We start from the raw sequence: 21,216 nt of genomic DNA, 5'->3' as shown, positions 1-21,216 counted from the left end.
TTTAATCTTCACAACAAGGGTATAGGACCGTGGTTTTCTCATTTTACAGATAAGTAAACTGAGATCTCAGATGCAGTGACTTACTCTAAGTCTCACCCTCAGAAGAGTTGCCGTTTAGACCCAGATCTGTTCCTATCCCAAAGCCCAAAGCCTCCCACTACTCCTTTCAAATGGGGACCACACTTTGGGTCCCCCTGATGGCATCAGCACAGCGGATCCCACAGATACTCGTTTGAAGGGAGGAATGATAAAAAGTAAATGGATCAATATTATTGTCCAGCATGATAGGGTTGTGAATGGCTGGAATTGCATTTCGATGGCTAGCAGGTATGTTTTAAAACAAGAATTTCCGTGAACAAAACCCAAATCGGTGCTATTTGGAAGTTCCTGGTCTTGGCAGCATCCTTTGTGTAGTCCTCACTCTGTACCTAACACACTGAAGGCAGAAGGAGTGGGACCAGCATGTGTTATTATCGGACCGGCAGTGGGTGTGATGGAGGAACCCCTAGGTTGGGTAGGAAAGGGTAGTCCTGCCACTGATTAGCTGCATGAACCTCAGCCAGTTATCTGTGCCTTCGTTTTCTCATCTACAGAACAGCGAATCATACATAGCACCTTCCCTTCCTCCATACAGAGCTGTTATAAGGATCAAATAAAACTGCATGTAGAAATGGTTTAAAAACATTAAGTCCTGCCCAGACGGTATGGCTCAGTGGTTGAGCATTGACCTATGAACCAGGAGGTGACAGTTCGATTCCCAGTCAGGGCAAATGCCTAGGTTGTGGGCTTGATCTCCAGTAGGGGACGAACAGAAAGCACCCAATCAATGATTCTCTCTCGTCACTGATGTTTCTATCTCTCCTTCTCCCTCTCTTTGAAATCAATAAAAATGAAACATTAAGTCCTGCACTTAGCAGTTGTCATCAAAGCCTGCAAACTACTAGGCACAGCCCAATAATGTCCAGGTGAATGGATATGTTAGGATTCGTTCAGTTGCAAGAAGCAAAACCACACTCAAGTAACCTCAAGGAAAGGCAGCTGTGGCGGTGACTGCGTTTCTGAAAGGTTGACATGGTTTGGGACTAAAATAGACACTGAAAAGCCTCTGGAAGTCTAGGCAGCTCCAGGGGCCCCATTCATTCTCTTCTTCTCATGGGCTGTGTGGCCCACTGCCGCATTCCCTGAGCACATTTCAGTTCAAATACTAGAGGCTGGGACTCTGGCCATGTCATAGAGTGTTGGTTAGTCAGCATGTGAATCTAGTATCCTTGAGTCAGGAGCTCATCCCAGTCCAGTCACCTAAGGCCAGTGGGGAGGTGGCATCATCTGGTCTGCCTGTGCCAGCTACCCAGGCAGGGACTGTGGGCAAAGCAGGGCTCCTCAGAAGGAGCTGTGGGTGAAGGATTGATGAATATATAAGGGAAGGAAAAGTGTTTACAAACATGTGAGCAGCACCTCTCCTTTGAAGGCCCTTATGCTCTTGAGCAGCATAGCACCTGTCCACCTCATCACCATGTGATGTGTGTGTCTCGGTGGCCCCTCTGGCATATGCTCACGGGCCTTGGGAGGACGCCATGCATGCACAGCGTTCTCTGGGAAAGGCAGCAGAACCGGAGCCAACTGCAGGGACTCTGACAGCTGCCAAAGCTGCTGCCGACAGCCCAGGGAAAAGATGTGGGAGCTCTTCGCTAGAGGCAGCCAGCCAGCCACCTGCTTCCCAGTCCCGTCCCTGTTCTCTCAGCCTGGGTGACTCTCTGAGACCCCTCTCGCAGGGTAGATGATAATATGAGGCTAGTTATCTGAGGACAGGTTAGAAAAGTTGGAGCCTGCCCTTAAGCAACAAACTTTCTTTTTCTCCCTCAGGCCCTAAACATGATGATCATCTAAGATTTCTTTTTCTTAATCTGTTTGTGTCATTTTTCTAAGTACTGACAATTTGGTTTAATTCATTCGATCACAGGATGTTAAATCTGAAAGATCACCCAAGCCATCCATTTCCCTTGGAACACTTCCTGAGCCACAGTAGATGCTCAGTAAATACTTGCTGAATAAATTTAGTGAATTTGGATGTGAAAAAACAGCCCCCGAGAGAAAGGGCCAAGGTCACCTAACAAGCTGGTGGCAGGTGTAGGACTAGAACCCAAGCTTCATATATATATATATATATTTGATTTTTTTATAGAGAGGAAGGGAGAGGGATAGAGAGAAACATCGATCAGCTGCCTCCTGCACACCCCCTACTGGGGATGTGCCCGCAACCAAGGTACATGCCCTTGGCCGGAATTGACCCTGGGATCCTTCAGTCTGCAGGCCGATGCTCTATCCACTGAGCCAAACCAGTTAGGGCAGAACCCAAGTTTCTTGATAAAGTCCAGGCATGTTCCCTTCCACCATGACTCAGAGAATCATAAGATTTCAGGTTTGGAAGATGTCATACAGCTTACCTTTAATCCGCCCGCAGTATCCCCACCAGTCAGCAATTTGCCCTCTTTTTCAGTACATACAGTGACTGCCCATGTATGACCTGATAGGTTACCTCGTCCCTTCATGTAGTCATCCACCCAATAAACAGTCATTTACCACCTGCTTTGAGTCAATGGGGATACTTATTGATTATTCAGAGATGAAGAACATATTTCCTGCCCTCAAGTTTACAATTTTCATCCACAAACTATAACCCAACATAAGAAGTGGTATTCCGCTCTCAGGCTTACAAAATTATTTCTTCTTTTGAACCAAGTCCACTCCCCAAGGACTGTAGTCCTTACTCATTGGACCTATTAGGTCCACAGAACAAAAGTCTAATCCTTATTTCCCATATTAGCCCTTCAGATGTTTTTAAACAGAGCTCATACCCCTTTATAGGCTAAATTCCCAATTCCTCCAAAAATTCTTTATTTGAAATGTGGTTTCAAGTTCTCTTATCCTTCTGGTTGTTCTTTGATGAACACGCTCCAGTTAGTCTTATCGGGCGCTTAAATGTGGCCCCCAGATGTGAACTGCTGAACTCTAAATATGGCCTGAGAGTACAATACAAAATTGAACTTCCTGTCACTCCCTTCATTCTAGGCATTGTACAAGGAAACAATAGCCTGTTGACCACCAACTGTTCTCTTGATTCTGACTTGTACCAGGCATACTGCCCTGCATTTCATTTCTCCCTTGTATTCCTGCTGAATTTCTCAATAACAAATATCACTAAGGACTTGTGTGTGTGTAGCACTCATCACTCTTTGAAGAACCAGACGTGCTGCTTATCTTCAAGGAGTTCATAGTGTTATTGATGAAATTTGTTTTGCCCCCAAATAATTAACAAAGAACCAAGACCTAATATCATCAAGGGAACGGTCTTTTTCCTAGACCCCCCCTCCTTAGAGCTGCGCTTAGTAGTGGTTGGTAGACCTCTGGGTATGATTGAAAACAGATCTCCCAGTTCATATGCCAGTGCAGACCTGGCTTCAAGCCCAGGCTGTCAGGGGCTTTGTCAAGTTTTTGTCATTGCCTTGACCTAGACTGTTGCAGATGAAAAGCCTTTGAATTCCATCATCTGCAGAGGAAGCTGGGGCACCTACAGGGACTGACACCTCGCGGGCCATGGAACAGCTTTCCAGCACCTGGCACCTGCCCAGTGCCAATCTAGTGTGCAGAGGGAGGAAAGTTCTTTCAGTTGTTGGCATGAGTCTGCCTGTGTTTGGGCTTCTGGGAGACAACAGGTTTAATTTGCTTTGACAGTGCTTTTCCCCAGGAGGGAATTTACCCAAACACCCTGCCTTCTTCACATTCAGCTCAGTGCTTGTTTGTTTTCCCAGTTTAACCATGGGGAGTTGCTCTGTGTTTTATATGCATATGTGCGCATGTTTATCCCCAATAACCCACATTGCCTGGGTTGGATTCATTAGATCAAGTAAGTATGTTGTTTTAGTTCCAAATGAAATGCATGTCTGACCCTTTCTTCAAACCGAAATACTGACTCTGCCAAGTCCTGGGCAAACCTCCTTACATGCACAGCGTTATACTATTTGCTCTTCACAATAACCCTCTGAAATGGGTGCTATTATTAACCCCATTTCACAGGTGAGGAAACTGATGCCTAGAGATGACTTGGCCAAAGGGCACGTTGCTAGTAAGAGGCAGCCTGGCTCCAGAGCCCCGATTTTGGTCCAGGCCATACACCACGCACTTCCGCTTCAGATAGAACTTGGTTCACCTACCAGATTTGCCCTTATAGCTGTGACCTTGAGAAAGTGACATCAGCTCTCGATCTCCATCTGAAACTGTAAAATGGTGGCAAAGGTATTTCTCATAATTATTATAAGTAACGAGTAAGTGACATATCTTTCACAGTTCATTTGAGGGAATGAGAAGATCTGTGTTAGAGTCTTCCCTCAACCTGAAGCTGCTGTAGAGTTAAATCCCAGCTATGCTATCTAGTTTGTTTCCCTCTTTTCTTTTGGTTGCCAATAGTAAACCCAATCCCCTTTCAGGATGTATAATGTCACTAGCTGCAGTCAAGGTGACACATCCAGTCGTCTAGTTGGCTGTCCCGGAGTCCAGATCCTTCCCTTCTTGCCTAAGCATTAGCATCCATCCTACAGAGAAGTCAAAGGAGGTGTCAGAGAGTGGTTCTCTGCCAGGCACTGGTAGACCTTGGTTCCTCAACTGAGCTCTCCCAAACAGTTGCCAACATCCACTTTTACAACTGAAGGAGACATGAGGGAAGCAGAGGAAGGAATTGTAGGTAGAAAACACAAGCTTCTGTCATCTGGGACACATCACAGGAGAACAATATGGGGTGGGGGTGGGGGGGGACTAGAAGGGAGGGATAGAGCAAGGTAAGCAGAGAGAGAAGCCAAGGATGATTGGTAAGCTCCCACCTCACAGCTGCTCCTTCTATCTTTGGTGCTAGAATCCAAGGTCAGGCTCCTGTGACCACAGAGGTGTGCCTGCTCAGAGTAGGGCATGAAGCAGGTGCCCAGGCCCTGGGGAGCTGATGGAGGCGGGGAGCCTCCTTTCCTCTCTAGGCTAACTGCTCCTGTGAAATGGGAGTCCACAGTTAGGCTGCCCAGTAGTCCTTCTCCAGGCAGGATTTTTCTCTGGTCTCTCCTGTTTCCTACAAAACGAGGCTTTGAGACTTCAAAACCGAAAAGCAGAAGGTGGCAAATGAAGGCAGGCTTTTCCGGCAATCAAGCCTGGACTCGGAAGGATGTATTTATCAACTGTTACCCTTTCACCTGGACACGCTGATGCTAGTGATTTGTTCTGGAAAAGTGTAGTGAGCAGACAAGATGAGGTGCTGCAGTGGCTTCGCCGAGGCCCTGTGGTTTCCTGTCTCCCATGTCTCCTCCAGGGAAGAACACTGTTGTCTTTCTTCCTACTGCGGATGCCCCTTTGTATTTCGAGCAATAGTTTGTTCAACATCCCAAGAACACGCCCACTCACAACACATGTCCAGAGTAGGAGCTAAGGAAACATTTAAACTCTGCATTCCAACACTGATGGAAGGAAAAACACGTTCCTGAGAATCAATTTTCCTAGCAGGACCCACTGTGGTGATGGAAAAACAAAAGCAAGGCGGGGGGGTGAGGGGGGGCTGCCTTCCCATATGCCACATACCCAATTAGGAAAATCAGTTATTCGTAGGCAGCTGCATTTTCCATTTAGATTTGAGCAGATCTGAAGGAACACCTTCTGCAGAATGAAGGCAGCTGGAGCTTGGACATGAGCAAAGCAGGAAGGAACTGCAGCCGGAAGACATTCACCAAACACTAATTGGAAACATAACAGCATGTTTAGTCAATAAAGTTCACACTCCTCCCAAGCCAGTGAGTGTCACTCCTGCACTAGCATTTAGCGTAGAGCTATCTCGTCAGAGGGGACTCATCATCTGTGGGATCCCAGGTGGACCCCAAGTAGTTAAAATCTTTCCAAACGGAAGAAAAACTATATACAGAAACATTTCATCAAACAGCAATATTCTCCAAATGTCTCCCTCCCACTTCCTTGTTACTATCGTAAAATTATTCCATGTTTCCTAAAACTTCTGCCTTCTCTGAAACCAACAGCCTGGGGCAAGTTTTGTAGCAAACAGCATTCTGTGCTGTCAGATTTAGCAACCGACACCAGACTCAGTCACAGAAAACATACTTTCCTCACTTTTTCACCACGAAAGCTTTGTGGCAGATGATTCAAAATCTAGAAAGTGTGTGTGTGTAACATTGATCTGCAGTTGATCCTGTTATAAATGCAACTGGTAATTATAGTAATTTATTAGACATTTATACCAAGGTTTTGAGAAGGACTGAACCATAGGACTTTAGATATGGGAGAGACCTCTGAGATCATCCAGTTGAATTCTCTCAGTGATGGCAACAAACATTTATTGAGACCTTCTCTGTGAGATGAATACAAGGGCAAATCCAGAAATGAATAAACTCGGTGTCTGCCCTCAGAGTTCACAGTCAATGCTGGGGACTGTTTGGGGTTTTAGTAGGAGGGAAGGGAAGAAAGAGACCTGGAGTAACCTAGCCTGTTTAAGAAATCAGGAAGGCCCTAGCTGGTTTGGCTCAGTGGATAGAGCATTGGCACTCGGACTAAAGGGTCTCGGATTCAATTTGGTCAAGGGCACATGCCCGGGTTGCAGGCTTGATCCGCAGTAGAGGGCGTGCTAGAGGCAGCCGGTTAATGATTCTCTCTCATCATTGATGTTTCTATCTCTCTCTCCTTCTCCCTTCCTCCCTGAAATCAATATATTAAAAATAAAAAAAAAAGAAATCAGGAAAGCTTGTCAGAGGAGGTGACATTGGAGCTGCATTTGAAAGAAGGAATAGGAGTTGCCAAGCAGGCAGGGATGAGGAAACAGGTGCAGAAAGATGAAGTGACATGGTCAAGGCCCCACAGCCATTTAGAAGCAGAAAAGACCCGAGGCCCAGCCTCCCGCCTCTATACTGTACTCCTGTGATACCGCAGGTGGAGCCCACCCTCCAGTAGCTAAAAGTGAAAATAATCTTGCCTTAAACTTTACTCAGAATTCTTATTTTTAAAAGAATATTCAAAATAAAACTTTCTAAGCCATTCTCTCTCTCTCTCTCTCTCTCTCTCTCTCTCTCTCAAGTGTTTAGGAAGCCACTTATAAAGTAAAGGTATTAGGAATATGGATTTTTCCAGGCAAAGCAAGTGAGAGCAGAATTACCTGGGGCCACGGCTTGTGAGCCTCGCTCTGCAGGGACCCAACCACTTTGCCCTGAAACGAGAACTTATGCTGGGTTAGACCCTCTTGTTCTTACCTGTTAGTGTAAAACTGCTGGTGTTAACAGAGGAACAACATGGAGCAACTGGAATTTCCCGCCCACTCATGAAAGGAACCACACATCTGAACCCTATTTCCAAACTTTTAAAGTAGCTTCCAAGTTGATAGTGGCCGACAATTGGGAAAGACCTTTCTGGGAAGTGCACCATGCGATGAGTTTCTCCCCATCTCCCTGTCTTTTCCCTTCTCTATCCATATCCACGCCATTCTTCACGCCCACCTCCTCTGAGAAGCCTTCCCCTCTGCTGGTTTTGCCCCAGATAAGCTGTCTCCATAAGTTGGCCCTGTAATCGTCTATGTCCATGGGCCATAGTGCTTTGCTGCAGTTAAGGCTCAATGCCCTTGTATGGATGCCTTGTCTGCACAGTTGCTCTCAATTTCAGACGCACAGAATTTTAGAACAGGAAGCAGTTCTAGGGGTCACCTCTGCCCTCACCTTGATTTCACATATGAGGAAGGTGAGATGGGCTGGAAGTTGCTTTAGGTCACCCAGCATGGTGCCAGAAGAATGGACCCCAGGCCAGGTTTCCTCACCTCCACGCGGAGCCGCTTCACGTCCAGTGTCATCTCATGCCCCCCTGAGGCTGCAAATGTCCCGTGGGCAAGACTCATCTTCTGTGGTAGCATCTCATCTACCAGAGGCCTTCGCCTTGGCTTCAAGACTTAGTTGTGAGCTGAGACGTGGTTGAATCCTTAACTCTGCCCACCTTTCCTCTACTTTCAACTCTGAGTGCAGACTCACTCTGAGGCCTGGTGAGTCACTGCCCTTCCTCGGCTCCGTTTCCTTCTCTATTAAATGAAAGCTTTGGGCTAGATCAGTGGTTCTCAACCTTCTGGCCCTTTAAATACAGTTCCTCATGTTGTGACCCAACCATAAAATTATTTTCGTTGCTACTTCATAACTGTAATGTTGCTACTGTTATGAATCATAATGTAAATATCTGATATGCAGAATGGTCTTAGGCGACGCCTGTGAAAGGGTCATTCGACCGCCAAAGGGGTCTCGACCCACAGGTTGAGAACCGCTGGGCTAGATGGTCTCTTGGATCCCTTTAAGTTCTAAAAGTTCTACAATTCTGTACCTTTCAGCTGTGTCCTTTGGTGTCTTCAGGATTGGCCTCTCTGTCCCCCAGATCTGCCACCTCAGTCATTCTCCTGGCTTGCTATGGAGTGAATTTCTTTAAGGCCCAGAGAGCATAATAGTATTGAAGAAGACCAGGCTTGGTGTCCTAAGGCCTGAGTTTGAATCTTGCCTCCATGCCATTGTATCTGTAGGGGCTTCAGCAAGTCACTTCATCTCCCAGCCACCTTAAATTTAAAAAAAAAAAAGAGAATAACGATACATCCTTTTGGATTTGGTGACAGTGAAATGAGACAAACTTTGTGGAAATACATGGCACAAAGAAGATAGTCACATATAGTGATTTCTCTCCTTTGTTCCATACCCAGCATTTGGGAAGAGGGCAGTTCCGCATGCATAGATTTTCTAGCTAATAGCTGTACTAACTGGAGCTACACAACATTGACTACTTTTTTACTAAAACCTTTCTGAAGTGAATTTGATATTTCCTGACATGTCACTCAGACAGTCCCAAAGTATGAGGGAGAATTAGAGAAAGGAACATCTTTCAAGAGGGGCATCATAGCAGATGGTAAGTGAAATAGGCCAGTCAGAGAGAGACAACTATCACATGATCTCACTTATATGTGGAATCTAATGAACAAAATAAACTGTCCAACAACATAAGGAATGCAGGGGGCAAAGGGAATATGAAAGGAAACTCCTATGCCTTTATTAAAGTATATTTTTTATTGTTGACATTATTATGGATGTCCCCTATTATCTCCACACTTCCTCCTCTCCGCCCCACCCCATCCCCCAGCCATCACCACACTGTTGTCTGTGTCCATGGGCAGAGCATATATACATATAAGTTCTTTGGTTAACTTTGGTTAATCTTTTCCCATTCCACCGCCCTTCCCCACCTTCCCTCTGGGATTTGTCAGTCTTTTCCATGTTTCCATGCTTCTGGGCCTTATTTTGTTGGTCAGTTTATTTTGTTCATTAGATTCCACATATGAGTGAGGTCGAGTGATACTTGTCTTTCTCTGACTGGCTTATGTTGCTTAGCATAATACTCTCCAGGTCCTTCTGTGTTATCTCAAAGGGTAAGAGATCCTTCTTTTTTACAGCTGCATAGTATTCCATGATGGGAATGTACCACAGCTTTCTTATGCACACTTGGGCTGTTTCCAGATCTATGCCTTTTAAAGGAGCTTGGATATTTTCATTTCTCCCCCATTGAATGGTTTTAAGTAGGAGAATGTTTCAGAGACATCATTACTCAAGCTGCTGGGTGGTGAATGAATCAGGGAAGTGGGAGGAGGGAAGGGGAGGGGAGGGGAGGGAGCAAAAGAGGAAGCTGAGAGGCTGGCCATGCAGCTGTTGGTTAGCTAGTGTGGAGGGAACCAGACTAAGGCTTGAAAAATCAGAGGTGGGAAAAGATAGGTTTACAAATGCTCAGTAGCTTTAAAAACCAGATTCCTGGAATATCAGCTCATTGTGAAAAAAATAAAACACAGGAAAGTGTAAAGACCACAAGAATCACCCAATAACAAAGCATCCAAAGATAGCCCTGCTAACAGGTTGAACTATTTTTTTCACTAATGTTTTTTGCAAAAAGTTTCTAATGTATTTGTAGATACAGATTTGATTTATAAAAAAAATAGTTCAGGCAGACATTTTCCAGCACACATCTCTTAATGTCAGTTGAGATATATCTCAGTAAGAGTAAAAATAATGTAAGGTTGTTTGTTTGTTAATCCTCACCCAAAGATACTTTTCCATTAATTTTTAGAGAGAGTGGAAAGGAGGGGTGGGACAGAAACATCAGTGTGAGAGAGAGAGACACACATCAATTGGTTGCTTTCCGCACACACCCTGACCCGGACACAATTTAACCTGCAACCCAGGTATGTGCACTTGACCAGGAATTAAGCCCGAGACTCATTGGTGCTTTGGCTGATGCTCTAACCACTGAGTACACTGGCCAAGGCTATATCTATAAAAATAAAAGCGTAATATTCTAATTAGACCAGATGTCCTTCCAGACGACCTTCCAGACAAAGCCAGTGGCCGAAGTGAAGCTCGGGTCCCAGGTGCCGGAGGGAACCTGGTGTCGGCAGCCAGGGGAAGGAAGGCCTACTCTTGCACGAATTTCGGCATTGGGCCTCTAGTAACATATAATTCTTAACTTCATTGGTTGCTTTCAGTGACTGGGCAACAAGAGCTCGAATGTGTTAACCTGAGGCTTGATTCCTGGGCCTTCTGTGTGGGGAAGAAGTTTCTGTTTTCAGCTCTCCTTCTCTTTTCTCCCCCAGAATCGGTGGATAACTGCCCCAGCAACTGCTACGGCAATGGGGACTGCATCTCTGGGACCTGCCACTGCTTCCTGGGCTTCCTGGGCCCCGACTGCGGCAGAGGTGAGAGCCCCGGTGTGGACCTGCGATTTCCACTCCCCATGCCCCGGGGAGCTCAGGTACCACTCCTCAGAGCCAGTGCAGAACTCCAGGCCACTCTTTTTAAAAAAAAATATATATATATATATATATATTTTTTTTATTGATTTCAGAGAGGAAAGGAGGAGAGAGAGAGATAGAAACATTCATGATGAAAGCATTATTGATTAGCTGCCTCCTGCACACCCCCCACTAGGGGTAGAGCCTGCAACCCAAGTATGTGCCTTTGACTGGAATCCAACCGGAGATCCTTCAGTCCGCAGGCCAACACTCTACCCACTGAGCCAAACCAGGTAGGGCTCCAGGCCACTCATGACTCTTGCGAGAAGGGCTCCCAAGGGCCATCCTTCAGAAACCCTGTGAGGGAGTTCTTCAGGCCACTTGACCCACAGGTGCATGACCAGGAGGTCAGGACGGAAAAGGCAGCCGCAGTTAACCTCATGTCCCCTTGTGGGGGCAGAAGGAGTGGCATGGGGGTCCTTGAAAAGCGGATTTCCCCTTAGAGGAATGATCAGCCTTTGCCAAGCGTCTTCCAAGTTCACCTTCAGCTAGTGTGGTTTCCCCTGGCCCAGAGAAGGGAGGCATGGTTTCTTGCTCAGTTAATGCCTTCTAACAGCACAGGCAGCATCATGGCTGAGACCACCAAGGACTCGGGAGGTGGGCGAGACTGCTCTCCTCCACACAGGACCCCAGTGTTGTTTCAGATTTGGGCACATAGGGTCTAATGATAACCCCATGGCAATAGTTTCAAGGCTGCCATGATCTACCGTTTGCCTTTGGCCTTCATTTTTGTCCTGCAAGAATCAACAAGGAAAACACCAAAGGAGATCTGTCGTCCTGAGATTTTGGCACGCCCTTTGGGGAAACTCCCTTTGGTTTTTCTCCCTCATCAGTCACCTGCTTTGTGTCCTTTCGGGCTTGGTCCTGTGCTAGACACTGAACAAGCCCAGGAGTTCTCTGCCTGGGAGACAGACAAAATCGACGATTACAAAGCGGCTAATAGGTGAGAAACACGGTAGGGAGGTCACGTGCAGGGAGTGCCTATCGGAGGGAAAGGGAGCAGCTGTCTCAGCTTGGATGGTGAGGACCAGGAAGGGCTCCCAGGTGAGGTGCTTCTGGAACTGAGACCTGATGCCTGAGTCATTGCTCATTGGTGGAAGCCAGAGATGGCTCCCCAGGCCGAAAACACGGTGAGGTGGCACTGCTTTGGGGATTCTACTTATTCTTTCTAAGGTGAAATAGACTCAGTTTGAGGCAGCAAAGCCTGCAGCCCCCAGGAAGCACAGTGATTCCCTGCCAAGCGCTTTCTAAAGAAAAGCTGCCAGGTGGGGGCGGGGACAGCAGTGCGAGAGAGAAGGGATGAGTCATCCCTTCTAATGAGAATTACCATCTCATCCTGTATGCACTTAGAGTGAAGAGCCCTGTATAAAACAGCCTCTTAGTGAAGCTCACTAAGGCTGGTGGGTACTTACAGCACACTGAAATATAATTTATTTTTATATAGTGTTCTTTGTACAGATGTTCACAAAATGCTAAGAGGCAGAATGCAAAGATAATACTTTCAAGAGCTAAGTTGGGCTCAGCTACTCTCTTATGGGGCCATGGTTTATGGGTTTGAGTGGAGGCCTGAAAAGCAAGGAAAACGGAAAGAAAGCTGGGTTAAAGACAACAGTAAGTGTGCTGCAGATGAGGGTGGGGAAGCAAAATGGAGCGCTATTAGGACAGCGTTGAAGGAGGGATAGGGGCAGGCAGGAGGCCCAGCTGTCTTTCCCAGGGAGCCCCAGGAACTCACTGGGGTCCTGGCAACCACCACACTGCCCCAGTAATATTGGGGGGTGGGAGGGAGCAGGGTTCACTGGGCACCAGCGTCACCAGGCCGTGCACTGCACACCTTCACCTACAGCTCCAGATGTGTTTAATCGGGAATTAAATAAAACCAGAGAAGCAGACAGATGGGCACACGTGAGAATTGTGGCAAAGCACTGGAGGCTCTTGGTCAAGCCAGCAGGCGGAGGGGAGAAAGGGACAAAGGCTGGTGGGGGATGCTGGGCTTTGGTTCACACCAGGCTTCCCGTGCTGTCTCCCCAGCCTCCTGCCCTGTGCTCTGTAGTGGGAACGGCCAGTACATGAAGGGCCGGTGTCTGTGCCACAGCGGCTGGAAGGGCGCCGAGTGTGACGTGCCCACCAACCAGTGTATCGATGTGGCCTGCAGCAACCATGGCACCTGCATCATGGGCACCTGCATCTGCAACCCCGGCTACAAGGGCGAGAACTGCGAGGAAGGTAAGACGCGTGCAGGCAGCCCAGCACCTTCCTCAACTTAGAGGGTAGCACACGGGGCCAAGAGGACATCCCGGCAGCAGAGGAAGCCACCTGAGCCACCCTGTGACCCCCACCCTGAGCCAGGAGCCCATCAGCAATAGTAATGAACCTAAAGAAGAGGACAGACAAATGCAATACTACTCAGTGAAGGGCACAGAAGTGTTGCACCAAGTACTTACTGTACCCAAGGCTCTGTGCTGGATGCCTTGCATTATTTAACTGCAAACCCTAGTAGGGAGGGGAAATCATCTTCATTTTATAGTAGAGAACATGGAGACTCTGAGAGTCAAATGGCTTGCCTGAGGTCACATAGCTAGCCAATGGCAGGGCTGGATTTGAGCCCAATCTCTCTGTCTCGATAGCCCAAGTTCTTTCCACTCCCCTTTTAGCTCATTCACTCCCCATTTCTGAAGTATGAGTGTATTTAGACCTCCAAACTCTGCCTTCCATTATCACACTTGTGTGTGTGTGTGTGTGTGTTCATACATGTAGCTCTCAGGTGCTCAAAGGCATGTCTCTCTCCTTCATAAAGTAAATACAGGGTGTCACCCCAAAATGTGTACACACTTTATTTTTTTAATTAAATCTTTATTGTTCAGATTATTACAGTTGTTTCTCTTTTTTCCCCCCCATAGCTCCCCTCCACCCGGTTCCAACCCCACCCTCTGCCCTTACCCACCCCCCCCACTGTCCTCATCCATAGGTGTACGATTTTTTTCCCAGTCTCTTCCCGCACTCCCCACACTCCTTTCCCCCGAGAATTGTCAGTCCACTCCCATTCTATGCCCCTGATTCTATTATATTCACCAGTTTATTCTGTTCATCAGATTATTTATTCACTTGATTTTTAGATTCACTGTTGATAGATATGTATTTGTTGTTAATAATTTTTATCTTTACCTTTTTCTTCTTCTTCCTCTTCTTAAAGGATACCTTTCAGCATTTCATATAATACTGGTTTGGTGGTGATGAACTCCTTTTGCTTTTTCTTATCTGTGAAGCTCTTTATCTGACCTTCAATTCTGAATGATAGCTTTTCTGGGTAAAGTAATCTTGGTTGTAGGTTCTTGCTATTCATCACTTTGAATATTTCTTGCCACTCCCTTCTGGCCTGCATAGTTTCTATTGAGAAATCAGCTGACAATCTTATGGGTACTCCCTTGTAAGTAACTAACTGTTCTTCTCTTTCTGCTTTTAAGATTCTCTCTTTGTCTTTTGCTCTTGGCATTTTAATTATGATGTGTCTTGGTGTTGTCCTCTTTGGATTCCTTTTGTTTGGGGTTCTCTGCACTTCCTGGACTTGTAAGTCTATTTCTTTCACCAGGTAGGGGAAGTTTTCTGTCATTATTTCTTCAAATATGTTTTCAATATCTTGCTCTCTCTCTTCTTCTGGCACCCCCATAATTTGGATGTTTATGCTTAAAGTTGTCCCGGAGGCTCCTTAGACTATCTTCATATTTTTGGATTCTTTTTTCTTTTTGTTTTTCTGGTTGGGTGTTTTTTGCTTCTTCATATTTCAAATCTTTGACTTGATTCTTGCGATCCTCTAGTCTGCTGCTGGATCTCTATATAATATTCTTTATTTCAGTCTGTGTATGCTTAATTTCTAGTTGGTCCTTTTTCATATCCTCGAGGGTCTCACTAGATTTATTGAGGGTCTCACTAAATTTATCGGCGGTTTCTAGAAAATTCTTGAAAAACTTTATAACTGTGGTTTTGAACTCTATATCCAGTAGTTTGCTTTCCTCCATTTCTGTCATTTGTGACCTGTTTCTTTGTCTCCGCATTTTGGCTGCTTCCCTGTGTTGATAGAGTGGCTTTCTGTGCTAGGTGTACTATAGGGCCCAGTGGCTCAGCCTCCCCAATTACCTGAGATGGACACTCTTGATGCACCCCTTTGTGGGCTTTGTGCACAGTCTTGTTTTAGTTAAGTCTTGATTGTTGTAGGTATCACTGGGAGGAATTGACCACCAGGCCAATTGGCTGTGAGAATCAGCTGTGTCTATGGTGGGAGAATTTCTCTGCTGCAGACACCCTTATGGGGCAAGTCTTGCTTCAGTGGGGCTTTGGTGCTCACTGAGTCTGCCCCCTGAGTGTGTCCCTTATGGATCTGAGGAATTGTAATCTGGATGGTACCATTCTGACCACTGGGTACACTGGCTCTGAGATCTCTAAGGAGGTGCTAATTTAGCCTCTGCCTGAGGCTACCCAGCAGGAGCTACGGAGAGATCTGCAGATTCCTCTTCTTTGTTTGGGGTTTGGAGGTGCCCAGATGAGGCCCAGCTGTGAAGCATTGCAAACTGCTGTGGGGCCTTGGGCCTTCTTTTGGATGTTCTGGGTCTCTCTGACCCAGCTGTAGTTTGTTGGGTAGTTTTAGATTGCAAAGGGCCAGGCCATTCATATGTAAAAGCCTCTGCGCACAGCTTGGGTGGGGCGGGGTCTCAGGGAATCAATAGGGCGGAGCAAACAGCTATGGCTGATCCTCAGCCCTGCCCTGAGAGGCCCTGGGTCTCAGTGTCCCATGGTAATCGCTTTGCACCTCTGAGAGAAAGCCGCCCTCGAGTTCCGCCCGATGCCAGGCAATCCAGTTTCTCCCCATATGAGTCTAGGTCCCCAGAGACTCGCCCAGAACTGGAGTTCAGAGCAGTCAGGAGCTTGTGACTCCCTCCCGATTGAAAAAGACAACCACATCCTCAGTTACCAGCCCTTTCCGCGTGCGCCTCTGTACCTCTGCACTTTACTTCTACACCGCACCTCCTCTGAGTCTCAGTGTGCTTTTCTCTTTCCTTCTAGTTGTAGAATTTCCACTCAGCCAGCCTTCCTGTGGTTCTGGATGATGTCCGTTTTGTCTTTTAGTTGTATTTTTGAAGTGGTTGTGTGAGGCAGCAATTTCAGGTGTTTACCTATGCCGCCATCTTGGTTTCTCCATCTGTGTACACCCTTTAACAGCTGATAACTCACTTAATTTTGAAGATGAATGGTATGTTAATAAATACTGACTTTATAATCATTCAAAGTTTATATACATGTCTATGGGACACCCTTATATGCCTGTATGAATCAAGGCTAGAAAGTGAACTGCTGATGTAACCATGGCATCAGTTCTTTCCCAGGAAATCTAACAAGGTGAGGTAAGTACATATATGTATTTCACAAATGAAGAAAGGAGGCCCAGGGAAGAGCATTGGCATCACCATGGTCATATAGCTAACTAACCGATAGCTGGGTCGGGATTCTACCCAGGCCTCTTCAATTCCGGTCAGTGCTCTTTCCTCTTGGCTGCATGGAAATTCCACACGAAAGGAGGAGTCCTCCTCACAAGCAGTCTAGAGTAGCTTTAAGAGCCCATACTCGGGAATCAGATGTAGGCTTGAGTCCCAGCTCTGCCATTAACTAGCCTCGGCTCCCTCGTCTATAAAATGGGAATGCCTTCCTCAGAGGGCTGTTAGGAGGAGTGAATTAAATGATCCATGTAAAGCTCAGTGTCTGACACTTAGTAAATGCTCTATAAATGTTAGCTCTTATATTATTAGTTTATTCTGGGGACAACTGAAGCACAGTTCCTGTTCTCCTACACTCATTTCATCCAAGGTCTTTTGAAATGGATGGACTTTGCCTTGGAAATTGATGGATGACGCTAATAGTCATTACCTCCCACTGTCCACTATCTAGGGCCCCAGCACCTTCTCCATGGGGTGGAAGGAGCTCTAAGAAGAACTAAATTTGGGATTTAACAGGTATTCCCCTCTTAAGGCATCATTTTCTCTCCAAAAAAAAGAGAGAGAGGGAGAGAGGGAGAGGGAGACTATAATGGGCCCATTTTTAAAGAGTGGGGAACAGGAAGGAATTAGTGTCTGAAAAGCATCGCCTCTCTGAGACAGGCTGTCTGCGGACCACAAGTGTGACTGCAGGTCCTGATTCCAGCCTATTCACGTTGACCAGGTTGCTGTGGGCTGTCTGAGAGAGGAGGTGTGCCAGCCCCTTGCACAAAGGAACTTGGCTTTCTCTTCCTGACAATGGTGATCTTCAGCTGCTGTTCCTTTTCAGTTTAGTCACTTGAGGTGAAGACCCAGAGAAGGAAAGAAAAACAAAGAGGAGATTCCTCTTGGAGCTGTGGGGCTGTCCACCCCCACCCCGCCACGTTGTGTGGGCCGACGAGGGGGATGGTCGAGCTCCACCACCCCCTGAACAGTGCCCCAGCACAAGGGTACTTACAAAGAGAAGAAAAGGAGCTGTGTAGCTCTTTGATTTACATTATCTATTTGAAAAGAAATGTTTTTACTCCTGCTTTCTTTTCTGAGGAGGGCCATCTGGGACTGATTCCTTTTATTATTTCTATTTCTCTGGTGAAACATCATTGAATAGTCCTGTGTTTATAATGGGGTTTCTGGGGGCCTTTGCCCTCCCCCCTCCTGCCTCCCCTCCTCCCTCAACTCTGTTCTAAGGGGTTTCACTGTGTTTATAAAACATCAGCTAACAAGCTTACTTTTCCCCCCTCTCTGGCTTCCTTCTTCTGAAGTTTATTGGCCTATATTTTTTTAAAGCCTGAACCACGCCAACAGGGCGCTTGGAGGGGTTGGAGGAGGGGCAGAAGAGAATAACTTGGGCCTTTTGCAGTGAAAAGTGAGACTGTATTTTGGGTCCTGAAGAGCGTCTAATAGCTTGTGTGGTCACTGAAGCGTGGAACATTTGGGGCAACAGTTGTGCTTACAGCCTGGCCACGCAGGCCGCATCATTTCATCAATGGGCTGAGCTTCTTCCAGAAATTTTGGCTTAAATGGCAAGCTCTGCAGAAGAAAAATACAACTGTTTGGCACCTCTTCTAAGGAGAAACTAAGTGAGACTGTCTACACGAAGTTCAGCCGCCTCCCTGCCAAGTTCTCCCGGGCCCTCCAGCAGCCCATCTTCCCATGTCACACAGTTTCCTGCAAAATAAATATCATGCGGGAAACCACCCCAGTGTGATGGGAAGAGGTCACCTGAATCCCGTCCTAGGGTCTCTCTCACCCCAATGGCCCCAGAAAGGGAGGGCAGCCCACAGTCTAGGTAGGATCTCCATGGCAGAGCATCACGATGGCTCAGATAATGGCCCCAAGTTTCGGATGAGCAGGGACAGTGTTCTCCAGGCAGGAATCTCAGCCATTTAGTCAGGTTTCCTGGAGCCGCCTTCCCTCTTCAGAACTTCCCTGGAGTTCCACACTCACTCTACCAAGTTGACCTTCAGAAGCCAGGATTAATTGATGATGAATGGCCTGGAGGTAGCCTCTCACAGTCCCGTCTGATCTTTCCCGGCCTGAACCATCTTCGGAGAGTGTGGAATTCGCTCCGCTGGTTCCTGGGTCCCTCACAGGTACTGTGTCTGAGCCAGAGCAGGACTGTGCCGCCAAGGGCCTCTCGCTAAACTTGGCGCCCTCTCTGCTTGCTGGCTCACAGTGCAGATTTATAGATCCAACCTCGAGGGCCCCTCAGAGACAGCTCGAGCCCAAAGCTGGGGTCAGGTGTTCAGGGAACCGGAAATACCTTTATAGGTCCTGGGACAGGAATCGCTGACTCATTTCCTGACAGATTGGAAAACTCTCTGGATCTAGGGAATTACCATAGTAGCCTAATGGGCTGGAATAATCCTTCTGAGATCCTGAGATCCTGGGGCCAGTCATGAAAATGTATCACTATTATTATTTTTATTCCTTTTAATTACCAGGCACTCCAGCAGGTCATGCCCGAACCGTTATTAAATGGTGTCCTGAGACTGCCAGAGAGGAGATTCTTTGCCTTCATTTGGCTTTATTATTTCTACACGTTGCCCTATTTCTTTCCTTGTTTCATTTTCCTATGTTTTAACCATTTTATGTATTTAAATCTGTGTATGTGATGAATGTATTTTTGAACCAGTCAGATGATAAAGGAAACAACAAGTCATCTATACCAGCCAGGAGTGATTCAAATTTGAGTTACCACTGTGTGATCTTGGGCAACTTATTTTAACCTCTCTGTGCCTCAGTTTCCCAATCTGTAAAATGAGGCTAATAATGGTATTTACCTCGAAGAGTTGTTGTTAGGGTTAAATGAAATAATATATATAAAAGGTATAAAAGAAAAATATAGCACAGGAGAGGAACTAAATTAAACTTAATTGTTATCATTGCTGCTGTGTTAGCATTATTATGTTTTTAGCAGTGGCTGCTCCTGACCTCTGGTCTTCTTAGTCATCATTTAAGTCATGAAGCTGAACTCCTTTAAAAACCTAAATAGTAAAAGAGCTTTTTTTAATAAGCTGGCCCTCAGAATAAACAGCCTGTTCCCAGAGTGTTGCCATCTGTAAAGTCTGTTCGTTTGTGTCTGAGACGCTAATATACCCACGCTGGGTTTCCCAGTCTTTTGTGCAAAAGTCAAATATACTGGGTTATAAAATTTAATTGATAACTAAAGTAAAAGCATGTCTGAGTTATAAATGAGCTCTGACCACAGTTTGCTACTGAATGTCCTGATAGAACTGAAAAACAGCTACCGATTTCCAACAACTTACAATTTATACAGTTTATATAGTCCTTTCAAATCCTCAGTGTCTTTGGTCCTCATAGCAACCTGAGAGAAAGGTAATTCTATCATACCTGCTTTATAGATGGAAGCTCAGAGCAGGTATATGTCTTGACCGTGGTCATTGAACCAGTATATTTTGTCCTGTGACCCTTGAATTTAGAACCTCAGAGGTCAAATGTTAAAATTTTTTCTCTGCAGCATAGGGCTTCCTCATGACCTCTTATAAGGAGGCCACAAGGTAGGAATGTGTATCCACATTTTACAGGTAAGGGAACCAAGACTCAGAGAGGTAAACAGTCCATCAGCAGGTAGAGTTGAGAAGCCAGGTTTACCATTTGCTAGGTACTGCTCTCCTCCATACCACGTGGCCTCTGCACAGGAAATCTGTGTCCTTCTACTGTTGTAGAAGACCCAAGAAACCCAAGCGACACTTAGAGAAATGGAGTTACACAGCTTTATTACGCCAGCAGTCTCAGAGGAGTCGCCTCCAGAGTCTGAGCAAACCAATAGGGTGGAAGCCCTTCTTTTATCCCCTTTTGGTTTCTTTGTCCCCCAAATATGGATGGGGACTTCTGGACATTTCTTGGGCTTTGCAAAAAGCCCGGTGGGTTGGGATGGGGGTCTTGAGATCATATCTAAGGGCCTGGCCTGGCGCCAGCACTGATAACCCACTCAGGGATTCATGGTTTATGGCCTCTGTAAAATGTGAGCATTTAGGCAACAGGTCTTGCCAAACCAGATTGTGGAGGAAAGGGGCAGTAACTTAATTATAGGTTATCAAGAATGTACATTAGGTTACTGCACAGATTCAGATTGCTAGCCCCCCAAACATCAGGGTTACATTGGAATTAGCCTTTTAGCCTTCTCACTACCAGAGTGTGGGAAGCCCCTTTACTTCACTACGAGGTACTTTGCTTAGAGGAGCTTCTCACCTTTGCTGGTCAGATACTTACCTGTGTTCTCTTTCCTTTGTGTCACAGTGGACTGCATGGACCCCACATGTTCTGGCCGGGGCGTCTGCGTGAGAGGCGAGTGCCACTGCTCTGTGGGATGGGGAGGCACCAACTGTGAGTCACCCCGGGCCACGTGCTTGGACCAGTGTTCGGGCCATGGAACCTTCCTCCCAGACACCGGACTTTGCAGCTGTGACCCAAGCTGGACTGGACACGACTGTTCTATCGGTAAATGTGTGTGTTGGGTGGGGGGAGAGAAGGGCAGGGCGTGGACAGAGGGAAGATGTGTCCACTGTGCCATGTTCACCGTTTCGTCCTGATCTGCCCCTGACCCTGCTCTCAGACACATAGCAGTGCGTGCCCAAGTCTCTGATGTTTTTCTTCTTTTCTTGAACTTGTCTTCACCCTCTACTCTTAGATGGGCAGAGGACTGAAAAACCGTATCTTCACATCATTCCTTTCATAGTGGTGGCCTTGAGAGTCAAAACATCACCCCTAACCAGTTAATTATAATAACAGATATTTCAGAGAAATCTCATCTCTGACTTTATGGTGGTCATCTCTAGAGGCCAGGCC

The 21,216-nt window shown here is 46.5% G+C and overlaps 1 protein-coding gene across 1 annotated transcript in view; it reads left to right on the top strand.

The window, feature by feature from the left end:
- The window catches only part of TENM4 (teneurin transmembrane protein 4), a 743,366-nt gene that overhangs the window by 581,726 nt on the left and 140,424 nt on the right, over positions 1-21,216 (top strand). Inside the window, 3 exon segments of the mRNA XM_070425699.1 lie at positions 10,688-10,789; positions 12,914-13,108; positions 20,668-20,868. Coding sequence (XP_070281800.1) covers positions 10,688-10,789; positions 12,914-13,108; positions 20,668-20,868 — 498 coding nt within the window.

The sequence above is a fragment of the Myotis yumanensis genome, unplaced genomic scaffold (assembly GCF_028538775.1).
Source record: "Myotis yumanensis isolate MYYU_CA2020_CCGP unplaced genomic scaffold, mMyoYum1.0.hap1 SCAF_10, whole genome shotgun sequence".
Taxonomy (NCBI): Eukaryota; Metazoa; Chordata; class Mammalia; order Chiroptera; family Vespertilionidae; genus Myotis; species Myotis yumanensis.
Note: the sequence above shows the minus strand (reverse complement) of the source record. Positions and strands in the feature narration are given on the sequence as shown.